General features: G+C 44.8%; 1 protein-coding gene and 1 long non-coding RNA gene across 3 annotated transcripts; one reads left to right on the forward strand and one right to left on the reverse strand.

The window, feature by feature from the left end:
• Nucleotides 1–324: 324 nt before the first annotated feature.
• Nucleotides 325–5,402, reverse strand: LOC140910401 (uncharacterized). 2 transcript variants are annotated; one of them, XR_012158571.1, is made up of 3 exons: nucleotides 4,622–5,402; nucleotides 2,467–2,730; nucleotides 325–1,467 (listed from the first exon to the last, which is right to left on the reverse strand). It is a non-coding gene; the product is annotated as an uncharacterized lncRNA (long non-coding RNA). The 2 variants fall into 2 exon arrangements; XR_012158570.1 differs by lacking the exon at nucleotides 4,622–5,402 and having other exon boundaries at nucleotides 2,467–2,836.
• Nucleotides 4,572–17,654, forward strand: RAB33B (RAB33B, member RAS oncogene family). Its single transcript, XM_073341164.1, has 2 exons — nucleotides 4,572–5,071; nucleotides 14,226–17,654. The coding sequence occupies exons 1-2, from the start codon at nucleotides 4,832–4,834 to the stop codon at nucleotides 14,667–14,669; spliced, it is 684 nt and encodes a 227-aa protein (XP_073197265.1). The 5' UTR covers nucleotides 4,572–4,831; the 3' UTR covers nucleotides 14,670–17,654.
• Nucleotides 17,655–20,038: the final 2,384 nt, after the last annotated feature.

Genomic DNA, 20,038 nt, shown 5'->3' on the forward strand with positions numbered 1-20,038 from the left:
GGCAGACTTTAAAAGATCATTTTAACAGTGAGCCACAGTAACGCATTTTGTTGTATTGTGTTCTAACTGGCCCTGCTCTTTTGTGGCCTGTTAGGAATTGTATGATGATTATTGAGCAAATAGGAATATAACATTGTCAATACATCTATTAATTTTGTTTGTGGCTTACCCTATGAGTTGTGTCACACTGTCAGTAACAAGTAATTGGTTGTTTTCAGACCTGCTAAGCACACAGTAGCAGATGTTGCAAACTAATAAAGATGAGTTAATATAATAGACAGGTTTTTTGCAACAGAATTCAGTGCAGAAAAAAAGAAACCATGACATTTTAAAACAAATATATTTAAAACTTAATAAATCAAGAGAACAGACTGTATGAAGAGGAAAGAACGTTCACGTCCATTTCAGCTACATCTTCACCGACGATGGCTTTCACAAATCAGTGTATGTGAAGCTGTGATTGTCTTTACTGTCCCACGAAGTGGAGTGGGGGGTAGTGCAGTGGCCCCTGATGCCACTTGGAACATTGGTGGTGGTACAGGGAGGTCCCAAAATTAAGTTTTCAATGGGCTGCAGAGGGAGGCAAGCCCAGTATTGTTGAATTTGCAGTTTCACCAGAATCGGCAGTATCTGTGTTTGCTGCCTGAGAAGCCCCATTATGTCCAGGTGCATCTCCCTCTCCTTTTCCTGCACCTTTCTCCTCTCTACTCTTTCCTTTTCCAGGCTGTCCTCAGTGTTCATCCTCCAGGCGCTGTGCTCACAGTCCAATGCAGCACTGGCTCATAGGATCTCACTGGACATGTCATAGATTCATAGATACTAAGGTCAAAAGGGACCATTATGATCATCTAGTCCTACCTCCTGCACAACGCAGGCCACAGAATCTCACCCACCCACTCCTGCGAAAAACCTCTCACCTATGTCTGAGCTACTGAAGTCCTCAAATCGTGGTTTAAAGACTTCAAAGAGCAGAGAATCCTCCAGCAAGTGACCCGTGCCCCATGCTACAGAGGAAGGCGAAAAACCTCCACGACCTCTTCCAATCTGCCCTGGAGGAAAATTCCTTCCCGACCCCAAATATGGCGATCAGCTAAACCCTGAGCATGTGGGCAAGATTCACCAGCCAGATACCCAGGAAAGAATTTTCTGTAGTAACTCAGATCCCACCTCATCTAACATCCCATCACAGGCCATTGGGCCTATTTACCATGAATATTTAAAGATCAATTAATTACCAAAATCATGTTATCCCATCATACCATCTCCTCCATAAACGTATCAAGTTTAATCTTAAAGCCAGATAGGTCTTTTGCCCCCACTGCTTCCCTTGGAAGGCTATTCCAAAACTTCACTCCTCTGATGGTTAGAAACCTTCATCTTCCTGAGTCCTCTTCTTTCTCCGCCTTATCTGGATTGGGCATTCTGCAGGTGCAGACGGGGAGACCCTCAAGGCCACAATGGCTGCAGCTGCAGATAAAACACAGAGGTACCACTGTCAATATATTCAATATGTAAAGCGAAACTTAGAATGCAGAACTCACTCCTGTTGCTCTCCTAGTGTTTTAAGTACTACGTTCTCCTTGTCAATTCTGCTTGGGAACGCTTGTGCACTGGGCAAGTCATGGTGAGTATGGCGCAGCAGGGGTTAGGCAAATAAGAAGGGAATGGCTGGGTTGAATGAAACTAGTAGCACAGGGCAGTGGCACCGAATATTGGCATCATTATCCACAGAGCATGGTGATTTTAGTTGATATCTCACCCCTGAGGGTAACAAAGGCACAGAGAGCACTGCTGCTGCTGGCATCCTGAAGCTGCACAGGCCCGTATGCTGCTAATCGGCGTACTACAATAGTGCCTGCTGAAATTAACGCTGACTGACGTGGGAAAGTGTCCTAGCATGGAGGAAGAAATAAGGCTGCCATCCCCACACACCTTTCATCGCAATCTCTCAGGAGGATTCAAGGGACATCCCTATATACAAACCCAAACTGCTCTGCATGGCCCCTCTGTCTAATTCTAGAGGGGACTGAAAAGCAGATAGCAACTCTACCTCTCTTGGTTGTACCACTATCTCTTACAGTACAAGTAAATTAATTAAAAGTCAAACCCTGTGTCCTGCTGCTTTGGAAGCGGGGCATTCCTCTAAAGGAAAATTTATGTATACACTTACCGGAGGCTTCTTCCCCTAACCCTGTGCTTGACTGACTGGACTGTGTTGGAGTCAAAAACAGTTCCTGGCTTACTGCGCAGCTGGCTCCCTCGGTCACCTTTCCCTGATCCACCTCCTCCTGCACTCTGTTCATGCCGGGGGCCTGTGATTTGGGCTCCTCAGAGGTATTGCTTGTGGTATGTGGGGTTGTAGTGAGGTCTCCACCAAATATGGCATGCAGCTCATTGTAAAAGCAGCAGCTCTGTGGCTCAGCACCAGATTGATTGTTGGCCTCTTTGGCCTTAGGGTATGCTTACCACAGCTCCTTGGCTTTCACATGGCACTGTTGCAGGTCCCAGTTGTAACTCTTCTCCTGCATCCTCCTTGCAATCTGCTTGTAGTTGTTGACATTTGTACAGTGGGTTCAGAGCTGTGCCTCCACAGCCTCTTCTCCCCACAGACCCAGGGGATCCAATATCTCTTGTCTATTCCAAGCCAGAGTGCATTTGGAGCATGCAGCTGGCATGGTTAGCCAGGCAGTTGCACTAAACAATGGAGAACTGCTATGTGTGGTCACCAAACTGGGAAATCAGGAAAAGGAATTTCAAAAATGTGTAGGGCTTTAAAGGGGAGAGTGACCTTCTGGTCTACATGACCCTGGGACAGTGTGTCGGGATATATAGATATATACATTGTGATTCACATATCCATGCAATATGTTATAGGTCACTGAGGCCTGGTATGAATGAAGCATGCTTGACATGAATACATGCATTGCAAGTTGGCAACCAAAGTAAGAACTTAAGGTCAAGAACTATTAGAACTATCTGTGCAAAAACAATCTTGTTATGTTTCGAGAAAAATACAGAGAATCAGCAGAAAAGGAAACGACACCAGCTGGATTGATATAAAATTGTATAAGAATTGGAAGAAATGGCACGACTTGGATCATGGCAGCCTGCCCAGGATTGTCTCTATGGAATTGTGTGGGTAGAAGGCCTAGTAAACAAAGGCAAAGAACAGATGACGTGATGGAATGGACTATAAAATATTGCCAATGACTTCCGCAAATAAGAGTAGTTTATCCCGTGTGGATATAGATGTGGTTTTTGCCAGCTCCTGGCATTTTATGATCTTATGGATGGAAGGAATCTCAACTGGCCATCGGGACCATTCTGACCTTTGGACTCTGGTATAGTATGTTTGGTGTATGAATGTGGAGTGAATAAGGTTTGTTTTGTAATCAATAAAGAGCATTTAGCGTATTATATACCAACACTCTGTCCGGTATCTGCCTGCTCCCCATCCCATAGGGAGACCTCTATTGCGGGTCTAACAAGTGAAGTTCACAATGGTGACCAGAGTGGTCAGTGTAAGGCATTGTGGGAGAGTTGCTGGAGGACTGCTAGGCTCCATAGGTAACACAGTCTCTACAAGCAAGATGTGTCGACCTCATAAACTTTGGTTCCCCACTGCTTGGAGAGGTGGTGTAGTATGTTGGCGTAACGGGGCACTTACACTGGTGGGAGACAAATTTAAGTGCACAACTAGGTTGACGCAAGGCAGCTTGTGTTGGCCTAACGTTGTAGTGTAGATCAGGCCTTAGAGCAAACTCTTAAAGGCTGGACTAAAAAGGGGCAGAGATTATTTCAAAGTGACTGTGAATATGTATAATTTCTGAGTATGTTATTTTTTACAAAAGCTATCATTTCAGCTATAAAAAAAAAACTGTGGGCAGATTACAGATGAAAAGTAGTCAAAGGCAGGGGGAAATGTTTCAAAGTTACCTTGCCATTATCAGTGACATGTAATATTAAAAAAATACTGTCATTTTTAAGGGGGGAAGGTAACTTTCACAACCTCATGCTCTACCCACCTCCTCGGCCCCGCTTTGCATGGGAGCCCCGATGTGGCACATGGGGGGAGGGGGAGGCTGCGGTTGCCAACTTCGGTTGGCTGTATTCCTGGAGGTTTCAACATATAATTCCTGGAGATGCCAGGGCAATCCTGGGGGGCTGGCAACCCAACGGCCCTGGCGGTTTTCCGTTCGTGATTTAGTAACCGTCAGGATCAGCCGCAGCTGGCGACTCGGGGCATTATTCCAGGGGGCAGAGCGCGCGGCCTGGCTCGCGCTGGCCCGAGGCGACCCAAGCCACGCGACCGCCCAGCAGGCGAGGGCAAGGGGAGGGGCGAGAGGAGGTGCAACCGGGCGACGGGCGGCGCCGGCGGGGGGGACGGGGAGGACGCGGCCTGCGTGGGCCTCGTCTGCCCCGTTACATTCAAGCTCCCAACGCCGCCCTACCCTGCCCACTCTTGAAGAAGGGGCCGGCAGCGCCCCGCTCTTAATCCCACTTCTCGCGATATTTCTAATACAACGGTGCTGCGGCCACCGAGGGAGGTTCTCGCGGGAAGTCTCCTAGTGCCCGCCACTCAGAGGCTTGACCTGCCCTCGGAGGGAGTGGCACAAATTACCGTACGTGGCGGGCGCGGGCGTTGTTACTCCGATCCTTGGCCTGCCGCGGCAGCGAGGTGCGGACGGTTGAGCGGCTGCTGCTGCTGCAATGAGCGCGCGCCAGTGAGGAGCCGCGCGCCAGTGAGGAGCCGCGCTGAGGCTAACGGGTGGGCGCGCGCGCGCCAGCCAGCGAGGTGGCTCCGTCCCCAACCGTTCCGTCCGGGAGGAGGATGGAGGCGGCGGCCGATCTGGAGTCCTCGCTGGAGCTGAGCTACTCCGGCGCGGGCCCTGGGGGGCTGCCCCCTGCGCGCTCCCGCATCTTCAAGATCATTGTGATCGGGGACTCGAACGTGGGCAAAACGTGCCTGACCTACCGCTTCTGCGCGGGCCGCTTCCCGGGGCGCACGGAGGCCACCATCGGCGTGGACTTCCGCGAGCGCGCCGTCACCATCGACGGGGAGCGCATCAAGGTACCGCCGGGCCCCGGCCCTGCGCTCCCGGACGCCGCGGGGGGAGCGGCCCTGCTGTGCTCGGCGCTGCACGAACACCCGGGACCTCCCCGCCCGCTCCCCCTCCGGCCCTGACATCCCGGCGGCAGCGGCTCCCTTCTGGCGTGGGGGCTTCAGGGCCGGCCGGCCCCCCGTGCGGCCCGCGGGGATGTCGGCGCCGGCGGGTGAGAATGCGGCTGCCCTGGGGCTCCTATTGCCGTCGGGCTGATTGCCTGATAGGGTAAATAGGAGCTGCCACCCCTCGGTGCAAAGAGGCAGGCTGAGCAGGTTAGGGAGCCCATCATACGGGGCTGTCGTGCCGCCTAGTTAAAGCTCGACTCTTGCATGCTGGGATCTGTAGTCCCTTCAGGTTACATTTCCATAGCAGGTTTCAGAGTAACAGCCATGTCAGTCTGTATTTGCAAAAAGAAAAGGAGTACTTGATGCATCCGTTGAAGTGAGCTGTAGCTCACGAAAACTTATGCTCAAATAAATTGGTTAGTCTCTAAGATGCCACAAGTACTCCTTTTTTGTTTCCATAGCAAAGCATCAGGGGACCATATTCTAGAAGTCCAACCATTGTGGTATAGCCACACCTGCTTCACAGCTTTGTGCACAATTCCTTGTGAGAAACGTGCATTGGTGTAACTAAACTGATAACCCCTTAGCTTGGCCTCTGACTGGTGTTAAAAAGGACAAGACTAGCCCTTTAAAAAGTGTCTTGATTTCCAAACTCATCTACTGAGAGATGTCAGTGTTTACTGTGACTTTGCTTTAGATGCATATTAACAGTGAAGCCATGTTTCAGTGTAGCACCACCAATCTTCCTTGTAAAGTGCAAACATTCACGCCATATGGGTGCGTGCCACTGTTCTGGAATGTGCATTTGGGCCTTTGGCTGTCAAGTTATTCTGGCAGTGGTCTGAAATGTTTCCCAAATTAAGCTTTTTTTGTAATGCAAACATAAATCCCAAAGGTGATGTGCAGGAGGGAGAGGGAGAAAGCAAGATTCTGTTTACTGGGACACTTTATCTCTAGTGTCAGTTTCAAGATTTATCATTTCTGATACAAACAACTTAACAGAAGTGAGAACTCTACAAATATTCTATATCAAAATAAGAGATGTATCTAATAACAAGACAGTGGAGAGGTGTGAGCTAATGTGGATATTTTACATGTTAGCTCAAGGTGTTCAGTGTCAGTTTTTAACAATCAAAGAATGTAATGTTCTTCAATGACAGATGTACTTCATTCAGATTGTCACACTGCTAGGGGCAGGAAGGAGGGAAATTGAGCTTTGGAATGTGGCAGGTTGGATAGCTAGATCACATCTCTCTCACTTCTGAATCTTAAATTTTGTTTAAAGATTATTCTTACAAACCTAAATTTAGGGTGAAATTTGACTCAAGGGTGAACCTAGGCCCTCAAATTCCTAAAAGCAAAGGAACTGAAATATACTAAATTTATCTAATAGGTAGGCACAATGAGGCACTGAAAGGCGAGAGTTAATTTCAAGCTCTGATGATAAGTTTGTGTTAAAAACAAACAAACAAACATATTGTTGTTTGGATATAGGAGTTGATCTTAATGTTTTGTGGAGGGAAAAAAACCATACCCTTGGGATTGCTCCATTGAATTAAAGGACAGTAAACCCTTTATCCGTTAATATGTAGCTGATGTTTATGCTCTGTACTTACGTGCATTTGTTTACATGGCTTCTGATTTAAAAAAACACCTGGGAAGTCTCCAAGTCTTTCTGTTCTCTCTGGTTGTGTGTGTCTTTTCCCTTCTGAGGATTTTCTCTTCACTTCATGTTCTATTTTTTATTTTCCTACCATTTTCTCTTCTGTAGTAACAGATCCTTCTGTTTACCAACACCAGGGGTCTGCAACCTAAGGCACACGAGCCCCCAGCAAACAGCAGCATGCCATTAAAAATCTGGCTTGGCCCGGTCTTCTCCCCCTTCCCCTGCCTCTTCTCCCAGCTTGCTGGGTTCCTGCCCCTCCTCCTCTCCCTCCCTGCGGCCAATCGGCTGACGGAGGTGGAGAGGGAGGTGCAGCATGCTCTCTGCTCCGGGACCTTCGGCAAGGGAGTGGAATTGGCATATCCCCTCCAGCACCCCCACGACCCCAGCCCACACCTCCAGCCCTCTGCCCTGAACCCTCCTCACAGAGGCCCAGCCCCGTGCCCAACCCTGAACCCCCCACACCTCCCAGCCCTCTGCCCTGACCCCTGCACCCCCCCACAATCCCAGCCCTGACTCCAGCACCCACCACACATACCCAGCCCCCCTGCCCTGACTCCTGCACCCCCACACCCCATGCCTTGACTCTTGCACTCCCCACATCCCCACCCCCAACCTGAGCACCAAACAGGAGCTCCTGCACCCCCACCTGCCACACACACACATTCCCACCTGTACCTCTTCCACCAAATGGGAGCTACCCAGGTAAGCACTCCACACCTAAACCTCCTGCCCCAACCCTGAGCCCCCTCCCTCATTCTAGCTCCTGGCCAGACCCTGCACCCCAACCTCCAGCCTGCTCCTTCATCCTCAGCCCTGTTCTCAGCGCACTCCCACTCTCATCTCAGTGCAGAGAGAGGAAGAGAATGGCTAGAACCAGGGAGAAGGTAGGTACTTACTCTGTGTGGGCAGGTCCGGGACCCCAAGCCAGCAGCCGGGACCCTGGCTGGTGGGAGTCGGCGGACGGAACCCCAGACTGGCAGCGGGCTGAGACGCTCAGCCCACTACCAGTGTAGGGTCTTGGCCGCTGGCCCCACTGAGCCCGCTGCCGGTCTGGGATTCTGGCTGCCGGCCCTTTGCCTGCCAGGGTCCCGGCCGCAGGCCCTGCTCAGCCTGTTGCCAGCCTAGGTGAACAGAACCCCATGCTGGCAGCGGGCTGAGCAGGCCGGCAGCGTAAAATCAGCATTTTAATTTAACTTTAAGCTTCTTAAACATTTTGAAAACCTTGTTTACCTATGACAATAGTTTAGTTATATAATATATAGACTTATAGAGAGAGAGCTTCTAAAAAACGTTAAAATGTATTATTGGCATGCGAAACCTTATTCACTTTAATTTAAATGAAGACTCGGCACACCACTTCTAAAAGGTTGCCGACCCCTGACCTGCACTATTCTGCTTTGGTCCCTTCCTTTTTTATGGGAACTGCTGAATTCTTTCCTTTAGCTCTTCTTTATTCTGAGACTGTACATTTTTCTTCCCTAAGCTGAGAAACTGGATACAGTGTTCTCTGGCCTCTTGATATCCATCTCTTGTCATGAGGTGGCCTCTAAAGGGTTATCTACCTCCCCCCCCCCAGCACCATGTAAGTTGTGGATGTGTTTACTGTTGATAAGGTATTTGTAGGTGCTGAGGAAATGTGGGGGATCCAGCCTGGTCCTCAATTCTGAGATACTTCTAGTAGGTCTTAGGGCCATAATATTATCGTATATATATTTTAGAGGAGGCTACCTACAGGGGACACCAGTTCCTTCAGTCCTCCACCTTCTTCATCAGGAGACTCCTTCCGTTCATTCCATTCCCATAAAGCTATTTGATGATCTGCTCTAATTAAGTCTTTTCCACTTGTCATGAGTCCCAGTGTTCTGGCTGATAAGGGATTGCCACATGCAGGAAGGGTGCCATGTGCAATCATACTGTGCACATCCATAGGACCCCAACTTCTTATATTTCTTTCCTCTTTTTTCTTTCTTTCTTTCTTTTTTTTTTTTAATTACCTAACCTCAACCCGTTTCTCTGTTTTCTGGCTCCTGCCCACTTATTTTCTTGTATATGGTGGTAACACCTCTCAAGCAATGCCTGCTGGAGGATCAGAGAAGGAAACTGGTGAGCCTAATCGCTCTTGGGCCATGTCTACACTACAGATTTAAAGTCATGCCAGCAGGTTGGTCCCTGGTGTGAAAAGGTGAGATCTGACTGACAGTAGCTGTGCTAACAAAAGCATCTAGTGCAGACACAGTTGTACCAGCAAAACTGTGCTTTTACCATTCTAGCTTGTTTCACTGGGGGGAAGTAGGCTATGCTGGTAACAGGACAGCTTTACTGGTATAAGCTGTGTCCGCAGCAGGAGTGCTTTGCAGCGCTCTCCTAGACTAGGCATGGCTGCTGTTCTTGCTGGGCCCTGGAGGAGCTGCTAAGAATAGAATTCTTACCTTGTTACTCTGGAAGGGTTTATTACATATTAGTCTCCCCTTCTTCTCTGCTGCTGTTCTCCGCTCCTCCAGGTAGCTGGATGGTTGGTCTTTTGCTGGCTACTCATGCACAGAGCACTTCCCTTGCAGCTGTGGAAATGCTGTGTCATTGGTAGTAAGTAACACAGGCACAATTCTTTTCTGCAGGGTTTTGTTACCTGGGAATTTAAAAAAAATACAGGGGCAGCCAGTGTTCATGTTACATTTGTATTGTAGACTAATGACTTTTAGATCTTTTTGAAGCAGCAGTGCTTAGATGTGATATACGCACTAAAGCTATCTCAGAAAATGAGGATCTTCTCAATTTTAACTTCTTATCTGTTTGATTTGAGCTCTAGAAACCCATTGTCTTAACTCTTTTTATTTAATTGAGGTAAATAATGACACAAATAAAATAAAAAGGAGGAAATCCCATAAAGCATATCCCATGCCTTAGAGCGCCTCACTGATTTGCAAAGCAAAATGAGGTGCAGAGAAATATATGAATTATCTTAATCAAAAGGCCATTTATATTTTTAAATTGGCGTAAACGGTGCATACAGATTGTTCATGGTGAAGAAGCCTTTTTTAAGAATGCTCATCCCATCTAATTCAACCCCAAGTCTCTTTAGTTTAGCTTGAGGGGAAGGTGTTAAGTCAACATATTGTTTAAATACCTATCCCTCAGCTTCAGTAGTTGAATCATGTTGTTGTTTTTGCCTCAAATCTAATGTCCCAACGGGGTCTTGGCTGCATTATACTTTAAACAAAAATGCAACCCCTTGATGGACGGTTTATTTAAATAATGATTGAATCATAGTCTCAATGTCAGTCTATCAATATGCATTTTTCAAAGTGTGTTTAATCATCTGTGTTGTGTTTGTGAGGAGCCAGGGAGGGGGAAAGTACAAAAAGCACTTTGAGTATAGTCTGCAGAATCTCAGATAAATACTGGGGTGTCCGTAAGAGTTGGCTGGCTAACAGAAGAAATGCATATATAAAAAGTGAAAAACTTTGTGCAGCACTAGAGAGCGACAGAAAGCCACTTATCGGCTTCATGAGCTAACATATCAAGAATATATATTTAAAAATAATGGTAAAATCATAGATTTCAGGTCCACAGTCTGAATAGCTGCAAGTAAACAAACTGTTCTTAAATTGCAGCTTCTCATAAAACTTTTTTTCCCCTCTTCTAATGCATCAGCAAATAGTAGTAATGCTCTGGGTCTCATCTTTGCTGCAAATCTTCACTGTCACTTTATTATCACTTAGTGTAGTTTTTATAATCTCCACTTTTTGGGGCAGAGTTTCTCTAAGTTCTGCAGCTGCCCAAGTAAATAAGTCAATTTTAAAATCTAGTATTCAGATCGTGTATCATAAGGTTGTTCTGTAACTCCTCAGCCGCACACTGTCCCTGCATAGGAGCTACCTATTTTATCTGCCCTTATTCTGAGTTGAAGAAAACCCTCCCTAAATCTCTTGGCTTTTCAGGCTTTCTTTCTAAATCTCTAGAATCAGATCCCAGGAAAGATGAGAAATATCGAGTAAAAATAGCTTCCTTTGAGCCAGCCTCTGGGAAAAATGAAGGGTAAGAGAGAACAGGGTGGGTCCTCAGCTGGTGTGGATTGTCATAACTCCATTTACTTCAGCTGAAAATCCTCCCCCTGGTCTGTTATTTAGTGAACTTTGTGTTAGAGAAAGATGCCAGCCTGAAGTCCTTTAATTGTGGTGAAAAAAAAATTATTTAGGTGCCTCAGTTAGGTATCCAATTTATATTTAGTCACAAAACAGATATAGCTCTGGCAAGAGCAGTGCAGCCTCCTTACCCCTTGATACCAGCTAGAGGAGAATTGACAGCAAGGAGTCTGCTGCTCCTGGTGCCTGCTTACCACAATGGACTCGGAAGTGGGGAGAAGTAGTTGCAGGGGCAGTCCTATTCAGCCCCTGTAGCCCAGGGGAATGTTCTCAGTTGCACTGTGGGCATGGTGCGCAGTCAGTCTGTTCAGCACGTAGAAGCAGGGTGGGGATGGAGCATGCTCAGAGCAGGTAGACTCTTGGAAGAATTGAGCAGCAAAGCTCTTACTAATCTCTGCTGAGCATGTGCTGCTTGGAATTTTTTGGAGGTTTATAACTTGGCCAATTTTGGGTGAATTTCCAGAAATGGCAAAATGCACATCTCTGATGCCAGGGGGAGCCCTTCCCCCACCTTCCTCCAAACTTCAAGTCTCTGTTCCAAAGCATGGAGGTACTAGGGCAGGGGTGGACAAACATTTTGGCCCGAGGGTCACATTGGGGTTCCAAAACTGTATGGAGGGCTGGGTAGGGAAGGCTGTGCCTCCCCAAACAGCCTGGCCCCTGCCCCCTGGCTGCCCCCTCAGAACCCATGACCCATCCAACCCCTCTTTCCCCTCCTCCCCCCCGCTCCTTGTCCCCTGACCGCTCCCTCCCGGGACCCCCTGCCCCCCCCCCCGGGACCCCCTCCCATCCAATGCCCGCTGTCCCCTGATTTCCCCGACCCCTAGCCACACCCCACCCCCAGATAGGCCCCCTGGGACTCCCAAGCCTAGCCAACCGCCCCCTGGGACTCCCTGCCCCTTATCCACCCCACCCCCTTACCATGCCGCTCAGAGCACCAGAACTGGCAGCCGCTTCGGCATGGCTGGAGCCAGCCATGCCAACGCACAGTCTAGATCACCGGGGCAGGCCAGCAGCTCTCACAGCTGCGCTGCCTGGCAGGAGCTTGCAGCCCTGCCACCCAGAGTGCTGACCGCACAGCGAGCTGAGCTGAGGCTGCAGGGTAGAGAGGACAGCAGGGGAGGGGCCAGGGTCAAGCCTCCCTGGCCAAGAGCTCAAGGGCCAGGCCGGATGGTCCCGCGGACCATAGTTTGCCCACCTCTGTACTAGAGCTTCTCAATGGAACAGTTGTAAGATTTTTATTTTGTAACATGGACAAAATATTTTTCAGTAATCTTTCTCAGAAACAGCTTGAACAGTTTAAGTTGAAACTTTTCAAAAAGTTCAGCCTGAGCAACTTGGCATGGAAAATTTCAGCCCTATTAGCTAAAATTTGGCTAAGTTATAAGTAGCTATAAACAGGGTCTCTTAATGGAAAGTGTTGGGCAACCTTATCTGCCTATAATGGTGCTGGTATTTTTTCTTTAGGAAATGGACTTAACATGCCAACTTGTGGCCCTCTGAATAGACCTCCCACACAACTTCTTGGTCACCACTTGGTCACACTGGTTTAGTTTTAAACTAGTATATTAGAGGTGTAAAGCTGATAGCCTAATCTCATGATTCATCCAGTTCCTTTCAGAAGAGGATTCTTGAATCTGCAGGGCCCCATGTTCTTTTCTCTGACTCTTAATTGCAAATCATTATCATAGTTGGAGCGAGAAGGAAAGTGAAATAATTTTAAAAATAGCTTTCTTGCGTTTAATTCAGGTGCTAATTGCAATAATAGGCTCCTTTCCAAGAATACTGTGCATATATCAGGAAAGCAGTTAAGAGAAACACTGAAGTAACATCATAAAATGTGACAGATATCAAGTGATCTCTCATTATGCTCAGTCCAGTCGCCCAAAGCTGTATGTTCCCATAGCTAAAGCAAAGTTTTATTTATAAGTAACATTAAATAGTAAATTTAAACTGGACATCTTTTATTAGCAACAGCATAAGATATTATTATTCCACATAGTGCACCTCATAGCTTTGTAGAGAGTCTGAAAGTCAAGTGCCATTGACCTCTTAAGTGTCCTACTTCCTGCACAACCAAACTCTTGGTTGTAAAAGGCATTTTATAGGTGTTTTTATAAAGAAATGCTGTGTAAACTAAAGACACTTTAAGGGATGCACGTATAAAACCTAGTCAATTTAAAAAAAAAATTAGTTTCCAGTACTACAGCTGCACCTTAATCACCCTGCCAAATCTTAGGGTTTCCGATTACATCTCCCTATTTTGAAATTGTTACTTTCCCTTATTGCTGTGTGAAAAACGTCTGCAAACAAACACAGCTTACAAAAGTATTGTCAAGTGGACAAAGTAAACAAACAAGGTTAAAAATAGAAAATCTGTTTTTCTGCTGGAAGAAGTAGTTTTTCCAGAGGAATTTCTGAGAAGTTAAAGGAAGAAAAAATATTAGTCCAATTTGATCTCCTGATGTTGACCAAAATTTAATTATAGAGCACAGAGGAAGTCCACTTTCAGTGTAGATAGACATGGTGGGAATTTGTTCCAGAGTTCCGTTTCTCTGCTTTCTTTTGTTTATGTACACTACTGACAAATGTATTTTAAAAAAAAAAAGGGGGGGGGAGTGACACATTTACAGTTAACTCGTCAAGCTATACAATTATCTGCCATTGTGAATAACTTGGCCTTGTGTGCCGAACTTTGAAACCCCCAAATCTCCTGAAGTCTATACCTTGAAAATGTTTCCTTATTCAATTACTGAAAAGGCTGTAGGTGTGGAAGCATGTCTGGTGCAGAGCTCTATCCTCTGACCAGCTCAGTACTATCAGTGCTGAAGAAACCCTCTTCAGCAAAATGAGTGTGCTAAGAGATGTCTATTTGTTGCTACTTCAAAAAAAAGTCTTTTATTACTGCAGATTTCAATATCCTTTGGTGTAAGATTTTACAAAATATCAGTGTCCGTAAACTCTTACAGAAATCTGTAGTGGTGATCAAGCAAAACACAACACTAATTTTTTCATATCTTTGATTATGAATAGGTGGCTCTGAAAACAGTATTTATATAATATTTTGGAACCTTCAAAAACTATGGTGAATAGCCATAGAATTTTCTTCAAGAACTAAACTTCCCAATATGACTAATACAGAGATGATCTATGTGGTTTTCATAGTTCAGAATGATTTATGTTGTTGTCTAGCATGAATTGAAATCAGTTCTGCTTTTGTTTTCTCTGTTCCTTTTTGCCCTTTTAGATCCAGCTGTGGGATACAGCAGGACAGGAACGCTTCAGAAAGAGCATGGTGCAGCATTATTATAGGAATGTACACGCTGTTGTGTTTGTGTATGACATGACCAACATTGCCAGTTTTCATAGTCTGCCATCATGGATAGAAGAATGCAAACAGCACTTGCTTGCCGGTGATATACCACGGATTCTTGTTGGAAATAAATGTGACCTAAGAAGTGCTATTCAGGTGCCTACGGACTTGGCCCAGAAGTTTGCCGATACTTACAGTATTCCACTGTTTGAAACCTCTGCTAAAAACCCCAATGACAATGACCATGTGGAAGCCATATTTATGACACTGGCTCATAAGTTGAAGAGCCACAAGCCATTAATGCTTAGTCAACCCCCAGATAACGATAAGATACATTTAAAGCCTGAGCCAAAACCTGCCACGACCTGCTGGTGTTAGATCACAGTATTCATGCAGTTATCACCTCGTCTTGTTTGCAAATACTCTAAAAATATGATCTTGGCAGGTTTTAGTATCAATTATGTATGATCCCTTTGGCACTTTAATGTGTGTTTTTTCTTGTGTAGATGTGCCCCACTCATATCTCTGCACTTTGTGCTATCTCAATTACTGAAGCTTCACTGTACATATACAGAAAAATAGACTTTCTAATGAAGTTTTGATGCAGCAAGTTCACTTAAGTTACTTGCTGCTTGAGAGCATTTCCATCACTGATGGTATGGTTAATAATCCAATTTATTTATTTTTGTTTGTTTTTTTGGTTAGCATTTCGTTGGTCCTCCTGCATTATACCAGAGTTTTGGAGTAGCCAAAGGACTCACATCTTTGGCTAGCAGCGGATGAGTGTTGTGAATTGTTGGTTTTGTGGGTGTCTGGGATAATGACACAGAAGACTTAGACGTTTCCACTGCATCTCAAAGTAGCTATAGCTGTAGATGTGTGCTATGAAAGGAAGGCCATCAATAAAGATCAACCTAGAATGTGAATGTAGGGGAACACCATTGGTCTCAGTAGTTTGTCATTCCACCTCAAATCCTGGCTATTCATACATGGCAAAGGTGGGAGAATCCACAGATTGTCCTTGCCCTCAGATACTTATTTAAACCCTAAAACTTGATAAATTCTTTGTAGTTCACACATTTTTATCCCACAGGCATCCTTCTTATGAAAGATAGTTTGGTTAAAGCACAGGGATGGGATTTGAGGGAGGATCCAAGTTTCTAATCTCGAGTCAGGACTCATATGCTGCAGAACAGGGAGGAGAGCTCAATCAAACTGCTCTCATAGAAAGTGAATTGGGTTTGGAGAATGTTGTTATGCAGTAACATCACATGAGCTCATGTTGCTTCTGTGATTTCAGTGAAAAAGTTCAGCTCCACACAGCACTTGAATAGTTGTAGAGTTAGAGGCATCATTGAAGCATGTTCCCCTCTCAACATAGCATAATGTTATGGTGTATTGTACGTCTGGTGGCAAGCTAATATCAACAGCCATAACTCTCATGACATCTTCCAACCTAATTCAAATTTCTTCACTTGGATCATTTAAGAACAAATGCTGTCTCTGAATTGTGTATCCCAAGGTAAATAAATGTACTCCAGTAGTCTAAAATTTTAGTAAGGTTGAGAGAAACAAATACTGACTTTTTCAGATTATTTTAAAAACAAAACGCAATTTTGAAGAGGAAACTTATTATGCGTTTTAGGGACTAAAGTATTTTGGAAAAAGTGCTAGTTCCGATGCCCAGTTGCCACATTCAGACCTGTGCCTTAGCTTTTGAAAATGTCAAGGTCACTATGTTTTAATGGTAGTAAACTGGTCTCTGCCAGAAAAATGTGAAGGCAGATGTTCTGGATAATTGAACTTCACGATAAACTTCCAAATAGTGTTCAATTCATTCCCACTTGCCCACTATTATAGTAGAATGATATATTCTCTTTAAAGAACAGAGAAACTGGAAATCCTTGAAAACATACTTAAATACTGAATCATGTAAATTAAGTATGGAGAAGACCTACCATGTCATTTTGTTCATCCCCAAACAGATTTTCCTTAATAGATCTTCAGGTTAAATCCTGCTTGGGTAACCCCTTAGAGTTCTTTTGCAGAAGAAAGGTGAACTGGGTTGGATTTTTAGAATCCTCTGCTTCACTTGGTATTGAGAAAGTATTGCAACCATTTCATTTCAGTTGTTTTTTGTATGCTGGTTTGAAGGTCATGTTTCATATTGGAAAGCATTCTGGATTGCACATAACTGTATGGTTACATCAAAAGGGAATGTAAGCCATAGAACTTAATTCAGCATATAACATTCATATGCAGTGATACAACAATAGTATGCTTGATTATTATGTGTTCAAAGAAAAGACTTATAAATGAGGAACTCTGCTTACAATATGTGTATTGTAGGATGCTGACTGGAAACTAAACACAAAGGTCATTTTAGAGCTTTGTCAACTATTATCCTGATGGTCATATTATAGTAACTAAATAACTGAAACAAGGTAATTATATTAACCAAACTATGAAAAGTAATAAAGGATGTAATTATTCTATTACACACAGCATTGGTGAAAGAGAAAATCCACTGGCTTTATTCTAGGTTTAGAAAGATCTATTTGGCCTAATCATATTGGAATTAGGATTTTTAGGATTTTTTTCATTTAGAAACTATTTTTGTAATGCCACAGCTGTGACCATTTTATTTATGCAATACTTGAAAAAGGGAACTCTGTTTTATCTGTTTCAAACCCTAAATAGAATTTGATTTACAGTCCTTCTAGAAATAAGAGCTTTTTAACACTAGGGACCTTAATGATTTTTAAGAAGGGATTGATCTTAAATGTATTTTGTAGTACTACAAATAAATATGGTTTACAGTCCTCCTGAAGGATTTATTTTTTCACTCATGTCCTTAATCCTCTTTCAAAGGACCGATCTGAAGTGTTTGTATAGTATTAAAGTATTTCAACAACCTTTCTAATCTTATTTTTTTATTTTTTAATATTCCAAAGTAAGAGAACTGGAGTAAGGTAGTAAATCATGTAGACACAATATAAATGTTCAACTCTCAGTAATAAGCAGCTGGGAATCTAGCATAAGTTTTATTTAAGCAAATTACTTACAATTTGTAAATAAGGGCCCTGAATCGTAACCACATGAAATAATGTTTAGCTATGTAATCTAGTCTTTTCAGTACCAAACATGTTTTGATTTTCCTGCCCTAGAGACAGTGTGGTCTTTAATTCAGGATCCAGTATGCTTCCTGGAGTAATGTTCTACTCACAGAAAGGATGTCAAAGGTACTGAACATTTTGTGTATGTATTTTCATCCTACCAAAATAAAATCATATTTTGTCTGTTTTTATAAACAAACACTGGCACAATCCCAGCAACCTAATAAACTGGCTTTGTCGTAAATAATGTCCTTGGTCTTCATTTGTGTTATATGGGGGACATGATGAAACTATTTGTTGGTATCAACAATATAACCAGATAAAAAGGAATCCCTAGTCTTCACTGATCTGGACAGCAACCTGGTGAAAGAGACTTTCAGTGCTTGGGCTTCTACTTCCTGCTCCCTTGCAGGGTGACTTTCTCACTACGTGAAATAGACATGTCTGGATTTACCCTAATCTCGGCTAGTGCACTCAGTCTGTTGTTCCCTTAAGTGAATAATATTCTGCTCATTACCTTAAATGGAGTTACCTAGACACTTCAACTTAAACGGGCTGGATCAGATAAAACAAGTTTAACTACAAAGAGAGAGATTTTGAGTACAAGTAATGAGGCATAACAATCAAATGGTTACAAGAAAAAATATAAAATACTTTCTAGTGCCTGCCTTAACAAACAATATTAGATTGAAGCAGTTTCTTACCACATGCTTCTAGCAAATTTACTGACCAAACTCTAGGCCAAACCCCTCCATCGGAGTTAAAAGGCTGTTTCTTTTGTCATCCTTCATGCAGAGAAGGTGATAGGTGGGTAGAGAGGGGAGAAGTCTTGGGGTGTTTACCCCTCCTTTTTATAGTTTCAGTCCTCTTTGAAAAGCATTTCTATCTTGAGAACCAAGAGACAGGGAGTGGATGTGGAAGGATGTTCTCTGCCGCTTCCTCCCTCCCCCCACCTGTTTGAACTTCATTTGTTTTCTTCCTGCTTGATAACTCTGTTTAGTGCTTAAATGCAAATTAAGGCAAGCATGCATTCTTTTGTTGAGGACAGAGCTGTTTGCTGACTTCAACCTGTGGGGTTTGGAACATAGGTTAATAACATCATACAGGGGAATCTAATAACTTCGCAATACAATGTTGCCACACATATTTTTATCAGGACAATACTGACCAGTGCAAGACACACTTTGTACAAAGATTACTCCAGTAGCGTGTAGGGTGTGAATACAGGGGTGTATTCCATCACACTCTCCCCAACCCCTCAAAATACACTGTAGCTACTAGTTTCTCACACACATAGCCCAGAGGGTTGGGGGATGGAACTAGTTGTTATAATGCTGAGAGGTGTGCAACTTCTGGCCTCACTCCTGCTGCAGGAGGAATGGAGCAGGGGACTGCACTTTTGAGTGGAACTAGATTTCTCCAGTCATAGTCTGCGCTGTCTGAAGACTGGCATGGGCAGTTGGGCTGCTGAGATGCTAGTGGAGAGCAAACTCCCTCTCCTGCCTGCTTTGGAGTGCAGCGGGGGCTTGTCCCTAAAGCTGCCTCTGGAGCTAGGGGTGCCAGCTCCATTCCAACAGCTAGAAGCACTGTAGCCAGAGTATACCTCCCTTCACTCCACTACCGCCATCCTCTCCAGCTCCCTCCTAGTGTAGAGCTGGGGGAGGGGAGGAGGGTCTTAGGAAAGTGTGCTCAAGGCTTCCACTGACTCTGTTAGTGGTGCACATATGACTTCATTTTGTCCCCAAGTATGTCCTTAAAGGGCAGTGTGAAAGATATCCTGTCTCTCTCTTGCAAGATGCCACCGCTGGCTCCTTGCTTACCTAAGGGTTTTATAAAAACACTATTTCTGAAAATCCATTAAATAAAGGATCAGTTTCAAAAGCACTAGGGCCACCTTCCTTGCTCTGTAGAGGCATACCTGGGGCCCATGGAATCGTCTCTGTCCCCAGCAACCCTTATGCACCTTTCAGGCTGTCAGAAGCACAGCTGGTAAGCAGAACCTCACTCTTTGAGTGTTTGCAGACATGTATTCTACTTGGGTATGCATGCACCCAGCACACTGAAGCTGGAAAACTTAGTTTAGCAGTACCCGTTGGAATAGGGCCAGTGGTAGCGAAGGAGCTACTCTAGGTGGATTGCTTGGAAGGGTTCTTGGGATCAAACAGGGAGACATCTCAGGTAATCATACCTGATGATCATCTCATCAAGACCTCTTCGAGATCACCTTCATTATTGGGATCGGTACCATTCCTGCAGTAGGGCCAAAAAGCTTCCTGGGCTAGTTCCTACTGGCCACTGATGCCTTACCTCTGCACAATGGCCTCCTTGGAATCCCTGTGAGGTTCCTTGTTCAACAAGGTCACAATCATCTGCTCAGTCCAGAGCTATATCCTCTGTTTCTCTGGTACTCTCTCTACCTGGGCCACATCCATAGATTGAGGAGACTCGTTCTGACTTCTTGCAACCTGAACCCTTGATGCCGTCAGATGTGTTACCATAAGAGATTCCGATGGTTCTGCTTTCCTCTTCCCCAGATGATGCTATGGTTCCCAAGTCTTCATCTCTGATACCAGAGGACTTTATATCTTCTCATGACCACCTGAGATGAATGGCATCATCCTTGGGTATGCA

This window comes from Lepidochelys kempii, chromosome 4, assembly GCF_965140265.1.
Source record: "Lepidochelys kempii isolate rLepKem1 chromosome 4, rLepKem1.hap2, whole genome shotgun sequence".
NCBI classification, from domain to species: domain Eukaryota; kingdom Metazoa; phylum Chordata; order Testudines; family Cheloniidae; genus Lepidochelys; species Lepidochelys kempii.

Coding starts and splice junctions, on each gene's coding strand:
- RAB33B (XM_073341164.1), top strand. CDS start 4,832: ATGGAGGCGGCGGCCGATCTGGAGTCCTCGCTGGAGCTGAGCTACTCC. Junction 5,072..14,225: donor TCGACGGGGAGCGCATCAAG/GTACCGCCGGGC, acceptor TTGCCCTTTTAG/ATCCAGCTGTGGGATACAGC.